Below are 19,815 nucleotides of genomic sequence, written 5' to 3'. Positions count from 1 at the left end.
AGGATGGAAAGACGAGGGTTTAGAGAGCCGAGCCCCCCCACGTCCAGCTCAGGAAACTCCGAGGCCCTCTGCTCTTCCTCTGCAGCGACGGCACTTAATCACACTCGCACGCTGTAATGGACTTCACATGCCTCGTCCCTTTCTTCTCCTCCTCCTCCTCCTCCTACAATCTGTTCTCCTCTGTCAGAGTGATGTAGGGTCACGAGCATGGGGAAACACCTTCCAAGGAGAAATGCACACACATGTACTTTCACAACACACACACTCGCAGAGAGGTCCTCGCTGAGCGCTGAATTGTGAGAGAACGGTACATCCTGCACGAGACCAACTTGGATAGCAGCATTTCTCCAAACTGGAGGTAAGACATGCAAAAATCATTTCTTTTCGGGGGTTACCGAGAGTTATTTCACCCGTACGTTTGAGAAGATGCTAATGTTTTATGTCACTTTAAAAGCGCACTTTGTTTGGTTTTTTGATCATAAGTGCTGCTTGGTTTTTGGTCCAGTTTGTCTCCTAAATTCCTTTTTTGTTATTAATTATAGGATAATTAATTGCCAATATAAACTCACACACTGACCCTTCTGGCATTTTCATTTTTTTTCATTTAATTGTTTATTTGAAGAGGGACAGGGCACATTGATGAACATTTAAAACAAATAATGCTTTAAGAACGTAAACATGCCGGATTTTAGCTTTGAGCTAGTTTCCATCCGTAGTCCCTCACATACAACATTTAAGAACATGACATTTATATACATAGCAAAATAAATACATGATATGCAGAAAGAGCATGAGCAGCATATAAGCATTTACCACATGGCAGTACAATGTAGCAGCTACGAAATATAAAGGCATCTGCTGCTGCATTTGATAAGTGTTTGATTGGAGATTCTCTTCTTTTGGTTGTATAGCCTCAGAGAAAATGTCAGCTAGTTTATCTTGCTGTATGCGACTTCTGTAGCCCTCACAGTCCTATCATTATTTTTGCGGATCATTCTTGTCCCAGAGCATGAAACCAGAGAACCAAAAGTTGTAACCTGTGATCTCTCTGACGTCAGCGTTGCTTCACTAGAAAAGAGGAAAATACTTCGGGGGGTAATCGCATCTAAAGGGGCTTTATTTCCCCCCAGAATTGTAAATTCTTTCGTGTCCTCACCCACAGACGATCATATTCATCTCTGGAGATTTATGAAAATCGTGGGACCGAATCAGACGGCAGATGACTGTAACAAACAGAGCTCTTGTTGTTTAATCTTTATACAGATACAGTCAATTACATCTTTATAGTTTGGAGTGAAATGTAATACCTTAAATAAGAACCCATATGCAGGATATTTAAAGTGATAACACTCTTTTCACAAACTGACTACATATTTGAAAAAACGAAATACAACGTTACACACAACATAAGGAAATAGCTTTGTATGTTGTTTTCAAATAGTTTTTTAAAATGTTATATTGTTGAACCGCTCTTTTCTGCACAGCATGGCAATCAAGTGACTTATTCTATTTATATTAGCTATGCAAATACAAGAGGATAAATACAGTATGTTGAGCAATTCTTTTAAAATAGGACAAGTCATTTTTATTGAGGTGACAAAATCCTTTTTAATATCTCCCCATATGTATTGGCACTTACAAAATGCTCTTTGAATGTTAATTGTTCTATTATCCCTGAAAGGCCTTATACTCTCTTAATCTAATTTATAATGTTTTCACTCCTGCAATTCTGACTCCAGAACAGTTCAAAAAGTATCTAAGTTACATAAAAAGTGTTTTGTGTGTGAAGTGCACCACTTCCCCATGCTCTCTAACTAAAAGCATTAATGATTTCTTTCAGGGCAGGTCTAAATTCTCCATGCTCTCTCAATGAAACCTCAGCTTGAAGAAAAACACACTTTTAGTTTTATTCAGAACATTGGTTGATGGTGGACTTTGCCTTTTGTGGCCTAAATAAGTAGTACAACAACAAACAAGCATTTTTTTTAAAGGAACTGATGAAGATTTTCCTGGCAAAACCTTTCCTTTCCTATCTCTGTTCTTGAGTCATAAACAAAACAGACCACAAAGCTTTCATTAGATTTTTTTAAAAGCAGCACCAGAATTATATTTTCTAATATTTTCTGGGCCTTTTCTTTGCTTCCGAAGTTTTCCTCCACAATATAAAATCTGTAATATGAATATACAATTATTGTTCAATTTAAAAGCAAGATTCACTGTTAAATGTGTCCTTGGTGCACGTGCAATAAAGTTAAACCCACATTACACTATAAGTTGCATACTGGACCACAATTAACGCAAACTAGTTGTGATGTAATATATTCAGCTTGTACGTACACGTGATACACTCAGATTTAATGTGAGCACTAACAGAGTTCCATGTTCAGCAGATTCATGTGAAAACAGCCTTCTAGTGCACACCACACTACCAAGCAAAACACACATTTGAGTGGGGGGACTTGACATGTTTTTTTTGTAGTTGTTCAAAAGCGCTCAGGGTCTCTCGGACCCCAAACACTGACGATCTAGACGCTAAAAAGGTTGAAAGGAACGTTTCCAATTGTTTTAATTTATTTTGTTTCTATAGTTCACCTCTGTTTGCTTGGATTTGTCCTACTCACCTGCCTTAAGTTAAATGCAGACCTCAGAACAGAAACAAAGAACATTTCCTAGCCTTGTGTTTCTTCTCAGCTCACCTCATGATTTATTTCCCACCTGCCTCCACTGTTTAATTTAAGATTAGATCACCACCTGTCAGACACAGTCCTGCTCTTTCTAAGCCCCCCTCACTCAATGTCTTAGCAAAATATCAAAATATGCCAGCGGAGGTTTAGACAGTGGTAACTAATAGTATCTGTCAGTGTTGAAGCCAGGGGCAGAGAGTGAGACGGTCCTCACAAACCAAGCCAACAGTCCATTAGCGCAGAATGCTAACAGTGGGCCAGACTCTGGGAAATGTCAGAACATTGTCAAGGTCCATGTGGAGCCTGACCCAGATCGCCTAGATCGTGTGTGTGTGTGTGTGTGTGTGTGTGTGTGTTGTGGGTGTGTGTGTGTGTGTGTGTGTGTGTGTGTGGTGTGTGTGTGTGTGTGTGTGTGTGTGTGTGTGTGTGTGTGTGTGTGGTGTGTGTGTGTGTGTGTGTGTGTGTGTGTGTGTGTGTGTGTGTGTGTGTGTGTGTGTGTGTGTGTGTGTGTGTGTGTGTGTGTGTGTGGTGTGTGTGTGTGTGTGTGTGTGTGTGTGTGTGTGTGTGTGTGTGTGTGTGTGTGTGTGTGTGTGTGTGTGTGTGTGTGTGTGGTGTGTGTGTGTGTGTGTGTGTGTGTGTGTGTGTGTGTGTGTGTGTGTGTTGTCCACGGTAAACGCAGTTCAAAGAAAACATTAGAGGCCAAATGAAGATAAGCGATAAACATGTTTTCGATTAATGTTGAGATGTATGTTTGGAGCGTTGGCAGAGTGTAATCGTTTGTGAGCCCACTGCCGGGCGGCCTGCAGTGCATCAGTTTCTCCTGGTTATTATGACAAAGTCTCTCCAATGCGAACACTTATTAAATACCACTAATTCCCTGCTGTACCAGACAGAGAAACAGGGAAATGTGCCAACTTAAAGCTGTTCTGTTCCTCAATGCTGTAATCTACATTTACACGTTAACATGCGTGGGTTTGCTGGTTTGTTTCTGCATTTTGTTCTGGTTACTAGTTACTGCGTCCGGCAGTGGCTCAGTCAGTAGGGGCTTGGACTGTGAGCCGTAGGGTCGCCGGTTCAAGTCCCCGACCAGACCTAAAATATGAGTGTGGACTGCTACTTGGAGAGGTCCCAGTTCATCTCCTGCCCTGCCGTGGTGCCCTTGAGCAAGGCACCAGACAACCCCCTTCCCCCCTCACTCCCATTGCTCCCCGGGCGCTGTGCAATAGCTGCCCACTGCTCCTAGTACTAGACTCCTGGTACTAGGATGGGTTAAATGCAGAGAACAAATGTCACTGTGTGCTGTTTGCTCTGTGACCAATAAAGAGGGTTTCATCCCTCCCCAATTCTAGTCTTAAAGGAGGAGAAATTGGACCCACAGTCCTCCGCTCCTCAACATTGAAGACACAGAAGGACCAGAGCAGAGACTCGGTGAAAAGAGGATTCTAATATTTCTCTGTCACCTGATTTCTGGAGATTTAACATGGGATGAGCTCCTGACATCAGTGTAATAAGGTACTTTTTTAATATCCTCTCGGTAATAAAACATTCTTTATCCATCTTGAAAGAAACCACAGATAGCATGAAGAATAGTTCCTTTCAAAATTACAATATTGCTGCGTTTGAGTGAGGTCACGTTGCCCCTACTTCTAAACAAGCTGCCCTTCTTTTCCAGTCTCGTAGATTGTGATATGAGCTCGTGTCTTCCTATCTGTGTTCTTTGATGTGTTTTTTTTGGAGCGATTTTTGGCACACATCAAGTTAACCTCACACAGTGTGACACGGGAAACACACAACTTTTTTTGGGATATGTTTACCTGGCGACCAAAAGGAGCATTCCATTGATTTGACACAAAAAGATAAGTTTACTTGTCATGAGGTTTACTAGTTCCTGTGAAAACAGCTGTCTTATTGGTCTTTGAAATATCCATAACTATAATAATGGAATATCTCTGATGGGGTGTAGACTACTGACAATGTATGACAGAGGTAAGAAACTGTTGGTGTCGTTGTGTTTGTATAATTGTAGACATTCATCAGGAAGTAAAGATGTGAAATATTACCATGTTGTATACAAGGTTGTATAATTATATAAAATAATGAGTATTCAAATACTTTGAATTGTCAATACAACAATGTATTCATTTAATGGCAGAGGTGGGACCAAGTCATTGTTTTGCAAGTCCGAGTCAAGTCTCAAGTCTTTGCGCTCAAGTCCAAGTCAAGTCTCAAGTCAGGATGGGAAAGTTCAAGTCAAGTCCAAGTCCTAAACTTTGACAAAACGAGTCTTAAACAAGTCATTATGTGCTTTTCAACAAATGTAATGACATCGATCAACAGAATAATACTTAATAATCAAACTGCTCTTTATTAGTCACATTAATAATTTAATAATCCATTTTCTCTCTGCTGGTAAAGTAACGTGTTTGTCTTCTATTGTAAGAGGGATCAGTAAGGTAAGGCTACCGTGACGGTTTGATTCAGAAGGAGTTTAATGTATAAGATCCCTGATGTTGAGGTAACCAGAATGTTTATTTCCACTGTGTACAACATGTTATAAGGGACCCACAATCTATCTTTATGCAAGGGATAATGTGCAGCGAGGCGTCTCTATGGGGAAAAGAACACCTGAATCTAGATCCCTCTGCAGGTGGTACTTTAACTATATTTTGATGCTAATACTTTTGTACTTTTACTTGTAACATTTTGAATGCAGGATCTTTTATTGTAACCGAGTATTCCTACACTCTGGTACTGTTACTCAAGTACAAGATCTGAACTTCTCCCACCTCTGGCAATAAATCCTGAGTGGTTACCAAAAAAAAAAAACCCTGCTCTGAAGGTTATTTTCATTTTACAAATCCTGCACTCAGCTTTGCTTTCTCCAATATCATTGACATGCAGCCAGATGCTGCTTCTTTTTTCGGTTTTCGCAAATTTCTTGACTTTTTCCGACGCGCTTGCATTTAAATCCGGCTCCCCGTCTCCCCGTGGCTCTGTAGCTGGCCTGTACCACTACACCTGCTGTCTTTGGAGCGTCTCCCCCCCACCCTTCTTTCACATAATGGTATGATCCTAGTGTGTCCTCGCATATGATTGGCCGCATGGTGGCTCAGCAAAATAAAGTCCCGCCCCTGCCTGCATGGATTCTCAGCAAGAGTTGCAGCGGCTGAAGATTCTGCTCTCCTACGGCAGCTCGCGATCGGCGTGTTGGAGACCCCTGAATTAAATTATCAAGTCACCTCAAGTCAGAAGGCTCAAGTCCAAGTCAAGTCGCAAGTCTTTTGTGATGTTGTCAAGTCGAGTCCAAAGTCATCAAATTGGTAACTCGAGTCTGACTCGAGTCCAAGTCATGTGACTCGAGTCCACACCTCTGTTTAATGGAGCATAAATCACTAAAGAGGAACTGGTTTTTACACATCTACGTCTGTTTGTATGTCTCTGGGAGTGATACTGCATGTGATAACAGTTTTCCAAAGTATTTTGTGGCTCCAGAGGGTTTGTGTGAAGTCTGGTCAATCAACTAATGTGATGTCACTTCAGCTTCAGTTGGGTTTAAAGACAACTACATTTTAATAGGAAAAATAAATGTGTGTCAAAGCAGTTAATGGTCACCTATTATGCAAAATCCACTTTTTCATGTCTTTTATACATAAACTTGTGTCCCCTCTGTGTAAAGAGATTCTGAAAGTTTCAGGAAAAAAGATTTGCTCACTTTTTGTCCTGATCCATTTATATAAAAACCTGTCTGAAAATGAGCTGATCAGATTTTGGCCACTTTATGATGTCATAACGATTTTTTTGGCTTGTGTAACCATTAGCCAATAACCACCAAGTCCCCGGCCGGAAGTCCCCGGAGTTGGGGACTGGCTTCAGTAGAAGCTGCTGGGACTCCCAGCAGCTTCTAAGCCTTCCGAGTAAATCGCCAGAACGCCGACACCTCCTCATCTCCACCGCTCCCATGTTTTATTTTGTGTTGCCATTTCAGAGTTTTATGGGGCGTGGTTTGCAATTCGCCCAGCCAATCAGAACTGGGGCACTTTTTCCCCCCAGGAAAGTACCATCTCTCAGCAGGCACTAAAAATGGGGGTAAAAGTTCCCGGCACTCAGTACTCTTTTTGGTGTGAACGACATAAGGGGTACTAACGGAACTAAACACAACAATTACGGGGAAAAGTACTCCGGTGTGAACGCGGCTATTGTGTTCTTTTTAACCAAATATCTCTTAGAGGGGCGTGGGGAGTGGCTCCTTATTTTCATCTAAAGTAACAGACAGAGAATCAGCACTTTTGAAACAGGGCTGAAAGAGTTTATGGGATGCTACAATTACAAGTACTTTGCCGTACTTAGTGCCCAGTACTTAGTGCCAGCACGTAGTACCCCCATGGAACTAAGTACAGATCGCGTTCACACCGGAATAAATTCCCTGAGGGAAGATTACGCAAATTAAGCCGCTGACGTCACTTCTTCTTCTTCTGCTTTGGGTTTACTGGCAGGCCGCAAACCACTTCACGGTGTATACTGCCCCCCGAAGTCCCCGGCCGGAAGTCCCCGGAGTTGGGGACTGGCTTCAGTAGAAGCTGCTGGGACTCCCGATACTGCCACCCGAAGTCCCCGGCCGGAAGTCCCCGGAGTTGGGGATTGGCTTGAGTAGAAGCTGCTGGGACTCCCAGCAGCTTCTACTGAAGCCTTCCGAGTAAATCGCCATAACGCCGACACCTCCTCATCTCCACCGCTCCCATGTTTTTTTCTGTGTTGCCATAAGTTATTCTCTCTCCGTTGGTGCGCGGGGCTAATGCTAATGCTAATAATGCTAATGCCAGCAAATACAATGGCGGCTTCACAAAACGGGGCGTGGTTTGCAATTCGCCCAGCCAATCAAAATTGGTACTTTTTTCTCCCCAGGATAGTACCACCTCTCTAGCAGACACTAAAAATGGGGGTAAAAGTTCTCGGAACTAAGTTCTCTTTTTGGTGTGAACGCAAAATTCCAGGCACTAATGGAACTAAACGGGAAAAGTACGGGTAAAAGTACTCCGGTGTGAACGCGCCTAATGCATGATCTGTTTGGTTTTTCGATCCAAATACTTCCGAGACATGTTTTGTATATATCTGAGACCTATAATATATTGATGAAAAACAGTATAATAGGGGTCCTTTAAAGAAAGAAATAACCTAATCTCTGCAGAAGTCTATATTAGCCGCTACTAGTAGAACCAAAGTTAAACTCTGGCTTAACTAATGGCGATGGTGTTGCATTATGGTTAGGCACCCGTTCTAAGTGTCAAGGTTGATATATCCAAGCTTTCAGAAACTTTCCAAGTCTTTATTGCAACTTTACATAATGAAACAATATGAAGCTGCACTATGTGAAAGGAAGGATTCAATGTTGTTGGTGCCTGAGCCAAACAAAGGGCAGTCAGGATGCCTTGCTGCTTCAGTTTTCCCCTTGGTTTGTATTCCTTTTAAAGCCTATACATTATAATAAAGAAGTAGAGAACTGAGTTCTCCTTTAACACCAGTGTCAGTGTTGATGTAACCACTGACTTGTAAGGCTTATCTTACACCTCTTGTCCGCTCTTACCTTCTGACTCTTCCTGTCAGAGACCGTCTCTTTGGTTTGACGCACAGATGTATAAATAAAGGTTGTTAATGTCTGTCAGCCTTCCAAGAACACTTGTGTTGCTCTCTTACACATTTCCGTGCTCACACATACATTACCTCTGAAGGAACTTCCTGTTTATGCCCAGCTGTGCACCAGAGTATCCTGACTATCCCGACCAGATCCCGGCCCCTGAGCTCTGACCCTCTAACCCTGGAGGGGCAGGGGGGGTCCACGGGGACAACATGCGGTGTACCACCCTCGTGGCCCTGCTGACGGGGGTCATGCTGTACCTGGTGATGGGAGCGCTTGTTTTCGGCACCCTGGAGGCCCCCGACGAGTATACTGCGTTCGATGAACTGCTGAAGACCAAGAACAACTTCCTTAATAACAACTCCTGCGTCACAGAGGATGAGTTCAACGAGCTGGTGAAGGTAACATTGGACACACTCGTTATCCCTCACACACTGACTTTGTAAATCATAAATACCGTTTTTCTTTTGGGTTTCTGTTTCTGCTCTTATCTTTATATGTACATGTTTATCTTCGCTTATAGTTGACATACATATGGAAATCATAGAAAAAAGAGAATTCTTGAAACTGGCCTGAAAATCAGGTTTCATTGAGTTTAAAATACTCCATTCAATAACCCTTTAAAGGCCAGTTATTGTCCAGTCGTGACAGCAACCCTGATGAGAAATGTAGCGTATCCATCTCAGATACTTACCTCAGATACCACCCCCCCCCCCCCCCCCCCCCCCCCCCCCCTGCAGAGAGTGGTGTCTGCGGTGGAGGCCGGCCTGGATGTGAACAACCTTCCTGCCAACTTCACCAGCCGCTGGGACCTGGCCTCTGCCTTCTTCTTCTGTGGTACCATCATCACCACCATAGGTAGGCGGGGACTTCGGGCTGCACTTTGAAGTTACTTGCATACAATATGCTCTTTTAAGTGAAGATAACATGCTGAAATGTTGTAGAATAGTATTAATAGCAGAACAAACATTTCAAAGGGAGCTTTTGTAATATCTAAAAGATTTGAGTTTGACTCTGAACACACGTGACCCTGCATCATCTTCACAACCAAAAAAACACTGAGAGCAGGATACTGACTCTTTGTTTGATTTATTTAATAAAAGTGCTAATGTGAATACATGATATAAAAATAAAATGTCTGGTCTCACATGGACTTCTATTAGACTGCAGTCTGGGTATTCAGCTATACCAATGAATCCATGAGTTTGTGCTTTTATTTTCTCACAGGTTTTGGGAACCTGTCTCCTCGGACGTGGTACGGCCAGCTGTTCTGCGTGTGCTACGCTCTGGTGGGCATCCCGATGTTTGGCATTCTGCTCGCTGGAGTGGGCGACCACATGGGCACGGTGCTGCGCAGAGCCGTGGCCAAGATTGAGACTCTCTTCCTGGTGAGAATGGTCTCTCCGGGAACAAACCTCAGTTGGATTTACAAACCCCAAGAGGCCCAGACCCCTTTGGTCTTTAGCAGTGAATAACTGAGTGCTGTTGGATTGTTTAGTTAAGAACCTCCTACTGGGATGTGAACCTTCCCGGAGTTATTAAAGAAGTGGGCTTTAGCTTGCCTGGTTGTTTAACCTGTGTGCATCATTTAACCTCTTAAGCACGGCGATCCCCCCATTGGACCCCTCCCACCGTTTTTTTTTCGAGATAATGTCTCAGGGCTTCTTAACATTTATGAAACTATTAATGTGTAGCACCAGATTAACGGGAAGAATCTCAGCTAACTGAAGATATGAACCATTTTTACCAAAACAAAACACAAGTCTCATAAGAAGCGTCTAAATGACCCCTGAGCGAAAAGATTCTAACGCACTGCGGCACACAATTCAAGATAAAAATACCCTTATTACTTATCGTAGCTGCACATACAATACAGCCGATTAAAGCTGAGACTCCACTGATTATTTAGGTATAGTATCATCACTGAGCGATCCGAACTTGCGACAGGGGAAGCAAACACAGACATCACAACACGTACCTTTACGGAGCTTTTACGGCAGATCCTCTCACCGTAGCTGTCAATTAGGTCAAAAGACGTGTTCAATGGCATTAAAACGAAAAAAAAAAATGCTACAACTGTTGATCCATAGGTTGATAATGTATCTGTGCCTTTGAAGAAATTATTTATAATCCATAATTCCATTTTTTATGTAAAAATCGGAGCGGAAAAGTTAGCTGCTAATGGTAGCCACCAGAGTGTATGCAGCTTCCGGTTTTGGTAACGCGTCACTCTCACTCCTTATTTGTTAACGTTTTGGTGTGTATATAACTTTCCCTCAATTCCATTGGCTCTAGCGGTTATAAAGAGATTTCATTCATCAAAATCGACCAAGGGGGGCCAGAGATAGGTCAAATCCACCCAAATGATCCCAGAAGTGGGTTTTTTGGCTAAATCTCTCTAAAAAGGTCAAATTTCACTTGTTTTGCATCAATCTTGATACAGGGTACTTATTATATGTTATACTTTGGATTCCTAAAGCTTTTAGTCTACTAACCCATCATCCAAGGGTAGTTTTCACTATAAGTAAAAAATAATTTTTGGACGGACACTATAATTTACAGTTTTTTACTATGTAAAATCTGAATTTTCTTTAAAATAAAAAACATCTATATTGATTTTGACTCTTCTACATCCAACTCACAGGTTTATCATTACTTTGAGAATAAAGATTATTAATTTAACCCTTTTAGAAGGGAAGATATGGTCATTTGTTCTGGGAATGTCATTTTCGAGCCTGAGACCTGAAAACAGGCTCAGGGCTTAAGAGGTTAAGCTGCCTGGATGTCTTTAAAAAACATCAATGCTTCAGAATTTTTACTTTACTCTTGAATACATTTTTACTTTTTGTCCACATTCTGGGATATGTCATTGATTTGCAACAACATTGATTTTCATCAAACAACTAATACAGCAGACATGTTTTTAGTGGAAACCAGGAAAATATGATATATTTCAAACATGAGAAAATGATTCAATCTGGTGGGAAGTAAGAAAAACGAAAACATTTTAGGGTTCTAGACTGAAAGCCTAGTGTAATAAAATGGGTTATGTGTTACTACAAACTTCTACCTCTAACGGCTTGTAGACTTGTTTAATTAATCCCATCTTTACAGTCTTAAGTATTCATTTGTTTCCTCTCTTTATGTGATGTCTTCCTCTCTCAGAAGCGTAAGATCCGGCCGACCACGGTGCGTGTGATCTCAGCCGTTCTCTCCATCCTGATTGGTTGTTTGATCTTCCTCGCCGTGCCAACTGTGGTGTTTCAGGAAGTGGAGGAATGGTCCTTTCTGGAGTCGCTCTACTTTGTGGTCATCACTCTCACCACTGTCGGCTTCGGAGACTACGTTCCAGGTACTGACACACAATACACAACTACATACACACAACCTCATGTGTTGTTTCAGCGCAGACAGCAGGCGGGTCTGCAGCACTATTCTCTTTTATTTCAGCTTTAATTATATTTCTTCTTGAAGACACATTGTATCATTTTATTAGTCGATTAAATTGCAACAAATATTGTCATACACTTGCAACTTGTGATGAAAGGTTGCAAGTAAACCTGTGAATAAACGCTGCTTTCTTTGCAAGTTTTATGAACCGTCATCATCCTTGCTATTTAATGGGAGAAATGCATCAGAGACAGGCTTTGAAAAAGTACAAACGTGTGTAACAAAATCTGGCAACAGAAACTGGAAGCTGATATACAGGTGCATCTCAATAAATTAGAATATCGTGGAAAAGTTCATTTATTTCATTAATTCAATTCAAAAAGTGAAACTCATATATTATATGGATTCATTACACACGAAGTGAAATATGTCAAGCCTTTATTTGTTTTAATCTTGATGATTACGGCTTACAGCTAATGAAAACCCAAAAATCAGTATCTCAGAAAATTTGAATATTACATAAGACCAATAAAAAAAAAAAGGATTTTTAATACAGAAATGTCGGCTTTCTGAAAAGTGTGTTCATGTGTATGCACTCTGTACTTTGTTGGGCCTCCTTTTGCATGAATGACTGCATCAATGCGGCGTGGCATGGAGGCGATCAGCCTGTGGCACTGCTGAGGTGTTATGGAAGCCCAGGTTGCTTTGATAGCGGCCTTCAGCTCGTCTGCATTGTTGGGTCTCGTGTCTCTCATCTTCCTCATAGATTCTCTATGGGGTCCAGGTCAGGCGAGTTTGCTGGCCAATCAAGCACAGTAATTCCATGGTCACTAAACCAGGTCTTAGTACTTTTGGCAGTGTGGGCAGGTGCCAAGTCCTGCTGGAAAATGAAAACAGCATCTCTATAAAGCTTGTCAGAAGAAGGAAGCATGAAGTGCTCTAAAATGTCCTGGTAGACGGCTGCGTTGACTTTGGACTTGAGAAAACAAAGTGGACCAACCCCAGCAGATGACATGGCTCCCCAAATCATCACTGACTGTGGAAACTTCCCACTGGACTTCAAGCAACTTGGACTGTGTGCCTCTCCACTCTTCCTCCAGACTCTGGGACCTTGATTACCAAATGAAATGCAAAATGTACTTTCATCTGAAAAGAGGACTTTGGACCACTGAGCAACAGACCATTTATTTTTCTCCTCAGCCAAGGTAAGACGCTTCTGACGTTGTCTCTGGTTCAGGAGTGGCTTGACACGAGGAATGCGTAGCCCATGTCCTGGATACGTCTGTGCGTGGTGGCTCTTGATGCACTGACTCAAGCCTCAGTGCACTCCTTGTGAAGCTCCCCCACATTTTTGAATGGCCTTTGCTTGACAATCCTCTCAAGCCTTCGGTTATCCCTGTTGCTTGTGTGCACCTTTTCCTACCACACTTTTTCCTTCCACTCAACTTTCTATGAATATGCTTGGATACAGCACTCTGTGAACAGCCAGCTTCTTTAGCAATGACCTTTTGAGGCTTACCCTCCTTGTGGACGGTGTCAATGACTGTCTTCTGGACAACTGTCAAGTCAGCAGTCTTCCCCATGATTGTGAAGCCTACTGAACCAGATTGAGAGACCATTTAAAGGCTCAGGAAACCTTCGCAGGTGGTTTGAGTTCATTAGCTGATTTTGGGGTTTTCATTAGCTGTAAGCCGTAATCATCAAGATTAAAACAAATAAAGCCTTGAAATATTTAACTTTGTGTGTAATGAATCCATATAATATATGAGTTTCACTTTTTGAATTGAATTAATGAAATAAATTCACTTTTCCACGATATTCTAATTTATTGAGATGCACCTGTATTACCTAACTACTTTTAGGTATTATAAAAAACACTATTAACCAATAATTTCTTAAATGGCTCCTTTCTTCATCATCGTCAGTTGCAGCAGTCTCAGTCAAAGTGACAATTTGGTTTAAGATGGCGCTGCATTGCATACTTTAACTTAAGGTTGACTTGTTACACGTTTAATACAAATCTGAGCTGAAACCTCAAGTCGTTAAATCAGTTAATTGATCGAGCTTCTCAAACGTGAATAATTGTTACTTTTTGTAATATACTATACATTGACTTAAAAAGTAACCCTAGCCCTTATAACATACATTACTATGACTTTTTAAATACATAAAAAAAAGATATACTATTCATTTTATAAATAACAAAAATATATACTATTCATTTGATATAAATTATGACAATTGTTGAATTTCTTTCCTGAACTACGATACCATGACCCTTTTATGACTATAAATAATAAGTGTGGTTTACGGGGACTTAAGCAAAATAGTTTGTGAGACACTGGACCTGTGGATAGAGCAATCGTTATCAATCCAGGACATCCATGTTATTGCTACGTCTCTCTTCCCGCTCCAGGACTGTTTTCGATCAGACCTTGACCTCTGATTATTGTGAGGAGGCAACAACTGCATCTCTCTGGGGATCAGTGAAACAGTGCATCACATTAAAAGTCCACTCTCTCTGTGTCCAGGTGGTCGTGACGGCGGCTGGTTCTTCAAGCCTCTGGTCTGGCTCTGGATTGTGTTTGGTCTCGCATACTTTGCCTCCATCCTCACAATGATAGGCAACTGGCTGAGGGTGCTGTCTAAGAGGACCCGCGCTGAGGTGAGAGATTAGTGGTGGACATCCTGGACTGTACACCAAGACAGGAAGAGCTGCACTTAAAGCAATACCTCAATTGTGTGAGATACTTATTCATAAACACAATAGATGGCTGTCGCCTCCCAGTTTGTAGAAACAAGCAGGAAGAAAAGCAATGTACTGCACAATATCACTTTAAGTGTACCTGCCAGAAAGGGATGTTGGATGTAAAGCAGTGAACATATTCTAAATATAGCCAACACTTAAAGTGATATTTATTATTTTAGGTGGCTAAAATATGTTTTGCTAACAGCAAGACAATGCTTTACTTCTGAGCCTGTTCCACTAATCTGAAGGTTTGTCCAGCGTCATTACCGTGGATAAGTTCTCATACAACCCTACCTTTTAAAGAAATCTTGAATATCACTTTAATTTAGTTTAGAGGTTAATCTTTTCTCACTTTCTCTTAGATGGAGGAGTTGAGGGCCCACGCTACAGATTGGACCCAGAACATCCAGAACATGTCCATGGACTTCCGCATCCCTAACCCTCTGGAGTTCAACGACCCTTTCCTCCTGCAGCGCCGCCGCTGGAAACGCAGTGAGCGCCGCCGCATCCGCAGGGGGGGCGATGGAGCGCTGGGGTACCTGTCCCGCGGAGGATCTGAGAACGGACACCTGCCGAACCGCTGGGCCGCCCTCTCCAGCTCCATGAGCCGGCTGGATGCCGTTTCCTCTCTGGAGAGGGCGCTGGTGGCCAAGTCCAGGCAGAGGGTCAGTGCCGCTGGAGTGGGAACGGTCCCGAGGGTGGGGGCTCTGTTGAGGGTGGACCCCGCACTGGGCCTGCAGGTGAAGGGCAGGTCGTTTCCTCATCGGCTGGCCCGCTCCTTCTCCGTCCCTGTGGCCCGCTCCACCTTAGAACTGGACTCAGCATGTGTAGCCATGCAGGGGGGGTCCTTCTCTGGATCAGAGTCACCTTTTGACTCCAGATCAGATGTCTCCTCTGCATCATCGTCCTTTTTGGCGCTCCACAAGTTGCAGCCCTGCCTCACAGCCAGCAAGATGGAGGAGGGAGTACCGAGAGCCGCAGACATGGACAAAGCAGACAAACTGATTCCAGCAGAGAGATCTGTATCTGTGGTCAACAAGAGCCCAAGACATGCAGCTGCTACTGTTGTGGACACTCGCTTCACCCCTCTTCACACTTCTTTTCCTCCTTCTCGCAATCCTATCCACCTCCCCTCCCCTGTCCTCCACGCTGCCTCTGCTTCCAGCTGCCAGCTGCTAGATTTCTTCGGAGAAAACCTGGCGTACATCGACGAGTCCTCGGACACTCTGAGCGACCGAGCGGGAGGAAGGGAGGAGAGGAGGAGGCGGCCTCGAAAGCCCAAGAGGAGGAGTATGAGGAGGCAGCTGTCGCACAGGCTGAGCCCCACACAGGTGAGGAGGCCCAGCGGTGACATGCAGCCGCCTTCAAATCCCCCCACACCCCCCCCAGACTCCTCTCTCTCAGACGGGCCTCGGTCAGAGAGCCACCCGACTCTCTGACAGCCCACACACACACGGTACCAAAGTCAAGGCATGAGAGACGTGATAAACATTGGTGATTTTACATCACACCTGAAACTCTGACCACTTCAAACCAATACCGTATAAACATTATGTATACACATGTTAGTCTCACCATCATGAATGTAGCTGATGTTCAGGATATTTTTGAGCTGAACTAAGTCAACCCACATGTTTTGCTTTGTTACTCTGTGATACGACAAAGTTTGATGGACATTTGATGGGAAAACCTCCATGGGGCTGTTTCCCTGCTTCGCTTCAGACTTAAAGATCTAAGACATTAATATATTATAATCCAGACTGAATGACTGCATCATTTACTGATCTTTGCTTCAGATTTTAAAGCAATTTAGCGATTTGGGCTCTGTGTCTTTAATGAGGGGAATTTCATCCTACTGTAACTATTTGTTCCAACATACTATATGTGAGCTCTACTCTGCCACATACACTCAATGACCATTTACATGCACTAATAGATCGAGCAAGTCCCACTAAGCTATGATAAAGATTACGGGCAGTCTGGCAATAAATACATATACATCACACAAGTGCGGCTGTTTAGACGGGCCTTTCAATTCATTCTTAAGGGGACATAAAGGTTTGAATTTCAACAAATGTCTTGGTGGTGCTAGAGGAAGACTCGGGAGATCACTGAAATCAGAAGGATTAATAGTCTGGGAAACATGAATGCCTGCACAAGATTAAACTGCAATTCATCCAGAAGTTGTTGAGATATTTCAGTGATGTCTAAAGAGAGTGGACCGGTTGACAATGAAAGGTTGCTACTTCATATTTCTTAAATGAACTTTAGATAGAGAAGCCTTTCAGACGAGGGAATCATGTTTCCTTTTTTAAACTAACCACACCCGGTGTGGAGACAGTTAGTCAAAAGTTTCAGTGGTTTAAACACGCAATGAGTCACATAATTAGACATAATTATCTACTGTGTTGATCTGTCTTTAAGCCGCTGAGCTCAAGTGGTTCCCGGCAGACGTATTCAGCATTAACTGTCAGATTTACAGTAAGATGGTTTGTGTTGAAACTACTGGTGTCTGATGGCTTCAAGATCAGTAAAGAGTTTTAAAACTGATCTTAACAAATGATCACCCTAAAAGTACAACTTTAAAAGGGAAAAGAGAGCAGATGTCTTTTTTTACACAACCATTTATGTACTTGTTTACGACCTCATCTACAAACGAAATTGATAATTTTACACTATGAGGATCAGGGTGGGCTACCACCACTAAAAACATTCCTGGGGGGGAAACCCTGCAGTGTGTGGAGAACCTGAACCACAACAGCACATTATCATTAAAGCACCGCAGTGCTGTCCCTCACCCTCAGCCCAGTGTCAGTCCTCTGTGTGATGCTGTCAAACAAGACCAATGAAAGCATTCTTCAAGATTTAAAGGGGCAGTACGCAAAAACAATTAAAATGAAAAAGGTTGGAGATATCTCCTTTCAAATATAATGAAATGACATGGCACTTGTGGTGATTGAAGCAGTTTCAGGTAGGAATATTATTTTTTCTTCCAAACTACACCCGCAAAACATTACCGCGCAAAAGCAACATGCATCTGGCCTCATGATGGAGAGGCTCAAGCTTACCCGTTGGCGGATTTAGTTTTAAAGAAAGAAAACAATTCCGACGTGAAAGAGCCCCCAACCAGATCAGTAGATTCTCTTGAGTAACTGGCCCTTATTTTCCTGGAAGAGACATATCTTTTGTGTATTTTTTACACGTTTTTATGCAGCTTTGAGCATCACAACCCAAGTGTCATCTAGTTCCATTATATTTAAGAGAAGGCAGACATCTCTACGGCCGATACCTCCAACACTCTGGATCCAGATGAACAGATAGCGTTACGGGTTAGTGGAAACAAATGTGTATCGTTTTCTTGGTTAAACTGTCAGGTTAAACTGTCCAGTTGTTTTAGGGATGAAGGAGGGGGTTCATGATGCTCTTAAATGTTTTAAGAGTTCAAAAGGATGAAAGAAGATCAAGCGACTGTCCACTACTGTAATAAAACTATTATGCACAGCTATTATGTTCTCGCCCCGGATATAAATGTTCAGAGAGCTTTTAGCCAAGTAAGGTTACTTTCCTTTTAAGCTTGTTTTTTTTTTTACTATAATGTCCAGTGTTATAAAAGATCCAGGGTGTTGGATGAAGTGGCATCTAGTTGTAAGGCTGCAGTAACATTGCAATGAAGGGCTACTTCTAAGCTAAGAAAACACAACCATTCTTCGTTTCAGTTTATTTAACATCCATGGAAATATAGTTATAAATATGACTTCTATTTAGATCTATAAATCCTACACACTGTTGGTTCTGACCACTTCTACCCTTATCTGATACTGTTTAGACTTCACCCCTCTGCACTATAAAACACTGTAAACGTGTGTACCCTACTGTACTGATTGTCCTCAGTTGAACCTTGTTTGATGCCTCATAATGTCTTAAGGTTACACATTAAAGTGATGATTACCAGACTTCTTGCTGCCTTCACATGATACGTGATTTGCTCTTTGCTCTGCTATTTGACATTAACAGAGCTCGTCTGTATTTATTTATAATTTCTGCATCTTTGTGATGACTTTTTGGTTAAATACACCCAATAAAATGGTAAATCTTTTTTGGCTTCGAGTAATGCGTTTGTGCCCCAACCGTCAGTTTCCTACTTACAACAACGGGCGTGGTATACACTGGGGTAATGTACTTATATAAGTAAAAGTTATGCCAACAAAATTAAAATACATTTGTTATGTGCTGCACACTTTTTTAAATACTGATGTGAATTCAATTGATTTTAGAAAAATATTATGATGAAAAAGAATTTCAGTTTTTTCACCAGCTTCCATATCATGTGAGTCAAAATCCTAACCAGATATTATGACAACACTGGACCGATTTATTGTACACAGCCTGTAGTGCTTGTGTGATGAGTGATATTTAACCAAACCTTTGAGCACATTTGATCCTACTTCCCAAATCTAAGTTACTTTTTGAGATTTGCACTCCTATGCTCCAAACAGTTTGTTTCCAAAATTGAGGCTGTATTTGAAGATGGAAAAGAAAGGCAGGGTCTGAAAGATTAACAAAGATAACAAACAAACAATACATATATATATATATATATAGATATTTGGGTGTCTCTGTCTATTCATTTGGCAGAGGCATGGAAACATTTCAGTTTTATGTTTTCTTATTACATTCTAATGTGAAGAAGGTAATGTACACTCAAATGTATTCATTGCTAACATACAACTTATACTGAGTATATGATATTGGGACAGAGTCTGAGATGTGAAGTGACCTGAACCCTGGAAGTCCTGAATAAACTTGGCTCTTAACGTGGATAAACATGAAGTTCCTGCTTACTCAGAACCAGGATCTACTACAAGAGGCCGTCGTGGCAGCCTGCCCTCCACCAGTGCCAAAGAAAGAAACAAACTGAATCCACTCTCAGACTCAGTGAGCCACATATTCTGTCATTTGTTGACAGACGGCTGGAAGGAGAGAGATATTCCCATGGCAACGAGTGAGGACCAGGACACATTTATACAGTTATACTGTGTACGAGTCGTGACCTACAAAATACTGTCTTTAGTCTTTTCATTATTTTTTATGAAATAATAAATAAGGAAGTAAGGTGGATATTGTAAATGTGGCTTATCACTTTTACGCAGCGTCCACACGGCGGCGTGCGTTGAAGCTTGCTGGTGGGCGTGTCTGAAACTCGACCAACAACCAATCACATGAATCTCCCGCCCCGGACACACAAGCACGCGGTTTGACTGGCTAGAGCTTGTACTGGCATATGATTTGATTGGCTCAAAAGTTGAACTTTTCTCAACTTTTGAAGCGAGCAACGCGAGCAAAGCGAAGCGACCGAACCA

The 19,815-nt window shown here is 42.1% G+C and overlaps 1 protein-coding gene across 1 annotated transcript; it reads left to right on the top strand.

Annotated features, from left to right (window-relative positions):
* Positions 1-140: 140 nt before the first annotated feature.
* kcnk4a (potassium channel, subfamily K, member 4a) lies at positions 141-18,408 on the top strand. Its single transcript, XM_034136098.1, has 7 exons — positions 141-358; positions 8,432-8,717; positions 9,057-9,174; positions 9,544-9,704; positions 11,482-11,668; positions 14,238-14,371; positions 14,818-18,408. The coding sequence occupies exons 2-7, from the start codon at positions 8,529-8,531 to the stop codon at positions 15,892-15,894; spliced, it is 1,866 nt and encodes a 621-aa protein (XP_033991989.1). The 5' UTR covers positions 141-358; positions 8,432-8,528; the 3' UTR covers positions 15,895-18,408.
* The last annotated feature ends 1,407 nt before the right edge of the window (positions 18,409-19,815 follow it).

Source organism: Trematomus bernacchii, unplaced genomic scaffold, assembly GCF_902827165.1.
Source record: "Trematomus bernacchii unplaced genomic scaffold, fTreBer1.1, whole genome shotgun sequence".
Classification (NCBI taxonomy): Eukaryota; Metazoa; Chordata; class Actinopteri; order Perciformes; family Nototheniidae; genus Trematomus; species Trematomus bernacchii.
This window is presented reverse-complemented; position numbering and strand designations above follow the sequence as displayed.